Source organism: Leptonychotes weddellii, chromosome 6, assembly GCF_054177405.1.
Source record: "Leptonychotes weddellii isolate Sample4059 chromosome 6, ASM5417740v2, whole genome shotgun sequence".
Lineage (NCBI taxonomy): Eukaryota > Metazoa > Chordata > Mammalia > Carnivora > Phocidae > Leptonychotes > Leptonychotes weddellii.
The window spans coordinates 36038556-36044295 of record NC_138374.1 but is presented as its reverse complement, the minus strand read 5'-3'; the positions used below and the strand labels follow the sequence as shown (position 1 = coordinate 36044295).

Below are 5740 nucleotides of genomic sequence, written 5' to 3'. Positions count from 1 at the left end.
TAAGTGGTTATTTTTAAAGGTGCCCCGGGAAAAGCAAAATGGGAACTTAAGTCAGAAATCCTAAACTCAGGGTACCTGGGTGGCTCAATGGGTTAAGCGTCTGCTTTCGGCTCAGGTCATCATCTCAGGGTCCTGGGATCAAGCCCCCCATTGGGCTCCCAGCTTGGGGGGGAGTCTACTTCTTCTCCCTCTGCCGCTCACCCCCTCATGCTCTCTCTTTCTCTCAAAAAAATAAATAAATAAAATCTTTTTTAAAAATCCTAAACTCAAGTGCTTATCTAAATGTCCGGAGTCTGGGTGTGAGTAGGGCTATCAAACTGCAAAATGCCGAGGCAGCAACTTAGAAAAACAAAAGTTGTTTTTCTCGAAAGTCGTTTTCCTCATCACAAGGTTTAAAACTCAAATGACTGAAAAGCCAGGCAGGTGACATAAATATGCAAAGTCAGTTGGAGGGACACTGTGATAAGCTGAAGAGTGTGTGCTGACTCAAGGCCTTTGAATAAAATTTAAAATAATTCTGTCACCCTGAAGAGCCCTTCTCTGGTACCCACTTCCCTGGGGAATGCAGTGAGTGGGCTCCTCCCTCACCCCCTTACTTAACAGAGACAAAGGCTGGAGACCGAGAGAGACTGTGATTGCCAAAGGTCAGTCAGAGCCAGATCTGTCCCCATACTGGGCTCTTTCCCTCTCTCAGACAGAGGGCAGTTTGGTCAGTGGAGAGCAAGTGCTGGGAGCTCCTTAAGTGGAAGGGTTTCTCCTCCTCTTCCCTGGGGTGCCTGGCACGGGGTGGTGGGGGAAGATTAAGCAACAGGTACCAAAGCCGCTGTCTCTCACCTTGACACTCTGGTCTCCATCACCTCATCCCATAGCCATCTCAAAGACAGAAGCCAACTTGCCATTGCCCTTGGGGCTCCCACCAGCGAGGACAGAGCCTGGAATCACAATGCCCACCTAACCATAAGGATTAGCCAGGAAGCCAAGATGCCCCTGTACCTTTTACCTGCTCTTCAGAAGACCCACTACTGTGAAAGAAAGATAAAAGAACACACTTTACAGATAGTAACGACAATAGCAAGCACTTATATCACTCTTATTATGTTATGTGTCAGGCACCCTAAGCACTAGGTACTCTTACTACCCCATTTTACAAATAAAGAAATTGGAGGACAAAGAGGTGAAGTAATTCCCTGGCACCCATACTAGTAAGTGGCAGAACTGGGAGCCACCTCAGTCATCTGTCTCTAAAGCCCAAGCTCCATGCATTGCATCACCCCTGTCTCGCTTGGGGTGGGGAGCACAGTAGAGAAAGAAGCTGGATCTAATGCTAGTGTGCTCTTGAGACCAGAAGAATGGGAAAATTCCTCTCTGACTCTGGAAAAGGCAAACTGTAATCTCAACAACACATGTATCCCAGTCTCAGCTGCCTCAGAGCCTTTCTCCTGCCAGCTTTGGACCGGAACACGGACTCGATGTGCCATCTAGGGTCATGGTTCTTTGGGGGACTCAGGCCCAGCGCGCAGCCAGGGCGGCTCAGCCAGTCTGCAGAGAATGCGGCGTCTGGGCGGTGCGGCCCTCTGAGAAGGTGAGCCTCCCTTGAGCCTCGGATGAGAGCAAAGCTGCTGGGTCCTGCCGTGGGAGTGGGCGGGGCTTTCTTACAGCTGCAAGAGAGACCCCCGGCCATGTCACTCCCAGAGACCACCTGGGACTTGGAGGCAGCTTTGGAGATTCGGGGGGAGGAGTATGCAGGGGATGGGGTATGGAAAGGGGCGGGACCTCGCTGAAGAGGCTGGAGGGCTGGTTCTAGTGCTAGGAGCACCTAGGAGGAGTTACAGTGGGGAGGGGGTCAGGAGGAGGGAAAGGAGAAGAGGCGGAGCTGGGGGACCCGGACAGCTAAAGCTGAAAGGGGGAGTACCGGCTGGGAGAAAGTGGCGAAGCAGTACCGGAGGGTGGGAGGGGCAGGGCTGATATCGGGGCCCTTGGTGGAAGCGAGGCGACTTCTCCCCTCTATCCCCAGAAGCTCATAGTTAGGAATTCTCTGCTGTGACATTCTCCCGAAGGGCCGGTCTGTCGGAACCCGGCCCAGCAGTCTCTGCGTCTCCCCCTCCCTTCCCGGGGGTGGAAGGGGCCAGGGGGTGGGGCCAGAGAAAGGGTTGGGGTATCCCAGCCGGTCCTCCACCAATCGCCGCCCCACATTTCAGCTGCGAGAACTGATGGACGCAGCCACCGCTCACCTCGGGGGCTCTTTGCCGGCTGTACGCCGAGATCCAGGCTGAGGCGGAGATCTGGAGCCCTCGGCACCCTCCTCTCCAGCGGGGCCGGTGGGGAGCGGCCGCTGCGCGACCCTCTGGGGAGGGGGAAAGAGCGGGCCCAGACCCCGCGGGTCCTAGAACTAGGCGGGGGCGGGGGGGAACAGACAGCCCGCTCCTCGCGCGGCGCATCCATCCTCAGAGGCTTGGCCAGAACTCTCTTCTTACCAAGCCCCCTTTCTAGGGTTTCCAGTCCTGGCGCATCTGGGAAGGGGACCCCTGCCCGGCCGCGCCCCGCCCCCCGGCCCCCGCCCCGCCGACGTCGCATTAGCATGAGCGACGCAAGTGGCCGGGGCACCACTCGGGGGCCGAGACTCGCCGCGTCACAGCCCCGAGTGGAAAGGAAAAAAAGAGGAGGCGGCGGAGGAGGAGGCAAGAGCCGACGCGAGGGGAGGGGAGAGCTGCGGCTGGGCGAGCGAGCGGGCGGGCGGGCGGCAGCAGCATGCCCCTCGGTCCGCGCGGGCGGCTTTTCAACGCTTCGGGGACGGCGCCCGGGGAGCCGGAGGCGCAGCGTGCTCAGTCTCTGGCCCTGGCCCCTCGGCGCGCCAGCCTTCCCTGACCGCCCCTGAGCCCAGCAGCGGCGGGTCCGGGCTCGGCTCCGAACAGCCGCGGCGTCTCGAGGGACAGGGTCTTTGCCTTTCCCGGGACACAGGGCCATGAGCCCTGCAGCCACCTGAGACACAGGGGGCGCTGCGCCGCGCGGACCGCGCCCGCGAAGTTCGGTGCCCCGGTCTCTGCACTGCAGGGCGCCGGCGCCCGGCCCCGGCGGAGGCGTCCTCGGAAAAGCGGCGGAGTAGAGGCAATGGAACCCGCGGCGCCCGTGGGTCCGGCCCGGGCGGCAGCCATCAAGCTGTCGGAGGCGATGGGCGCCGTGCTGCAGGATCCCCGGCGGCAGCGGCGCCTGGTGCTGGTCATCGTGTGCGTGGCGCTGTTCCTGGACAACATGCTGTACATGGTCATCGTGCCCATCGTGCCCGACTACATTGCCCACATGCACAAGGCCGGCAGGCCCAGCCCGAACACCGAAGGGACCACCCTGCAGCCGTCCACTCCAGCCACTGGCAGTGCCAACATGGGCAACACTTCGGAATCCCCGAAGACAGCGACGGAGAGTGAGGACGTGAAGATCGGGGTGCTGTTTGCCTCCAAAGCCATCCTGCAGCTGCTGGTGAACCCCCTGAGCGGGCCCTTCATTGACCGCATGAGCTACGACGTGCCGCTGCTTATCGGCCTGGGCGTCTTGTTCGCCTCCACCGTGCTGTTCGCGTTCGCGGAAGACTACGCTACGCTCTTCGCTGCGCGCAGCCTGCAGGGTCTGGGCTCGGCCTTTGCGGATACGTCCGGCATTGCCATGATCGCCGACAAGTATCCGGAGGAGCCCGAGCGCAGTCGCGCGTTGGGCGTGGCGCTGGCCTTCATCAGCTTTGGAAGTCTAGTGGCGCCACCCTTCGGGGGCTTTCTCTACCAGTTCGCGGGCAAGCACGTGCCCTTTCTGGTGCTCGCCGCTGTTTCGCTGTTCGACGCGCTGTTGCTGCTGGTGGTGGCCAAGCCCTTCTCCGCGGTGACGCGGGCGCGGGCCAACCTGCCGGTGGGCACACCCATCCACCGCCTCATGCTGGACCCTTACATCGCCGTGGTGGCTGGGGCGCTCACCACCTGCAACATCCCCCTTGCCTTCCTCGAGCCTACCATCGCCACGTGGATGGAGCACACGATGGCGGCGTCTGAATGGGAGAGGGGCATGGCCTGGCTGCCAGCCTTTGTGCCGCACGTGCTAGGCGTCTACCTCACCGTGCGCCTGGCTGCGCGCTACCCACACCTGCAGTGGCTGTACGGAGCCCTCGGGCTGGCAGTGATCGGAGCCAGCTCCTGCGTGGTGCCTGCCTGCCGCTCCTTCGCGCCACTGGTGGTCTCGCTCTGCGGCCTCTGCTTCGGCATTGCGCTGGTTGACACGGCCCTGCTGCCCACGCTCGCCTTTCTCGTGGACGTGCGCCACGTCTCAGTCTACGGCAGCGTCTATGCCATCGCCGACATCTCCTATTCCGTGGCCTATGCGCTCGGGCCCATAGTGGCGGGCCACATAGTGCACTCGCTCGGTTTTGCGCAACTTAGCCTTGGCATGGGCCTGGCCAACCTGCTCTACGCGCCCGTCCTGCTGCTGCTGCGCAACGTGGGCCTCCTGAGGCGCTCCCGCTCGGAACGCGATGTGCTCTTGGATGAGCCACCGCAGGGTCTGTATGATGCTGTGCGTCTGCGTGAGCGCCCGGTGTCTGACCCGGACGGCGCTCCTCGGAGCCCTTCCGGCCCCTTTGACGAGTGCGAGGACGTCTACAACAATTACTACGCCCGCAGCTAGCAGCCCCGCTACTCCTCCAGGCCACCCACCCACTCCCCACCCCCTGGGTCAAGGTGGCTACTTTGTGAGAGCACTGGCCATCTCCGGCGCAGGGCCCGCCCCTTCCAACGAGTATTCCACAGCCTCGCCCGTCTTGACTTCCCTGTCGGGATCCCCTCTCTATGACCCTTTCTGTGCCTCCCTCCCTCTCGTCCAGTGGGGCGTAGAGCACGGAGGCACACGATGCGATACGGTCCTGCAGAGATAAAGAGGTGCGCGAGGCGCCACCTCGGGGCTCCCCTGTGTAGAACCGTGCGTTTGTCTGTCTTTCCTTCCGTTTCTCTCAGTGCCAAGTTGGCCCCCTCCACCGCGGTGCTTCTGGCCCGAATCAATAAACTATATCTGTTCGAGACCGAGTCTCTTTACTGATGAGGGTGGGCGGCCGGGCAGAGGGCCAGGGCAGAGGGGAGGGTGAGCGGTGTCTAGCCCTAATCCAGGTCTGAGCCTGACAAGCACCCGGCAAGCCTGTGGCTCTTTTGCTATACCTGCTAGAGGAGATACGAAAAAAAGCAAACCCAGCAAAGGCTCCCACCCTCGGACACCCTGTAGTACACGACTTCCTTCAGCTCGCGACAGCTCCTCCCTCCCAGCCCCAGCGCAGCGCCCCAGGGTGCCGCCCGGGGGAGCCTGAGGACCCGCTCCCTCCGCGGGCGCTAGGCCCCGCCCCTTGAGAACATTCCGGGTGTCAGCCTCTGAGCTCTGAAGGCCGGGGGTGGGCTTCCCTTCGAGCCCGGCATCCCGGTCTGTCCAGGCTCCGGTGAGGAGTAGGGGCCGAGCTGTTCCGGACAGAGGTCCGCCCTCAGGCTTGTGTGTTCGTTGGAGAGCTAGGCTCTATCCTTCGAGGAGTGGGGGAACAGTTGGTGTGCCTGCTGTGTCCTGGTGCGGGTCTGGGTCGTGACTGAAGAGGGTGCCAACCCCCACCCTCTTACCCCCACCCTTACCCCGGCATTGGTGGATGCAGCTGGCCAAGGCTGTCAGAAGTCTCCCCACCTTGAGTGCGGGTCTCCGGAGCTGCAGGCCCCCGTTTGCAGACCACTCC

General features: G+C 61.6%; 1 protein-coding gene across 1 annotated transcript; it reads left to right on the top strand.

The window, feature by feature from the left end:
* Positions 1-3041: 3041 nt before the first annotated feature.
* On the top strand, positions 3042-4717 carry SLC18A3 (solute carrier family 18 member A3). The gene has a single exon (XM_006728177.2). The coding sequence runs from the start codon at positions 3109-3111 to the stop codon at positions 4660-4662; it is 1554 nt and encodes a 517-aa protein (XP_006728240.1). The 5' UTR covers positions 3042-3108; the 3' UTR covers positions 4663-4717.
* Positions 4718-5740: the final 1023 nt, after the last annotated feature.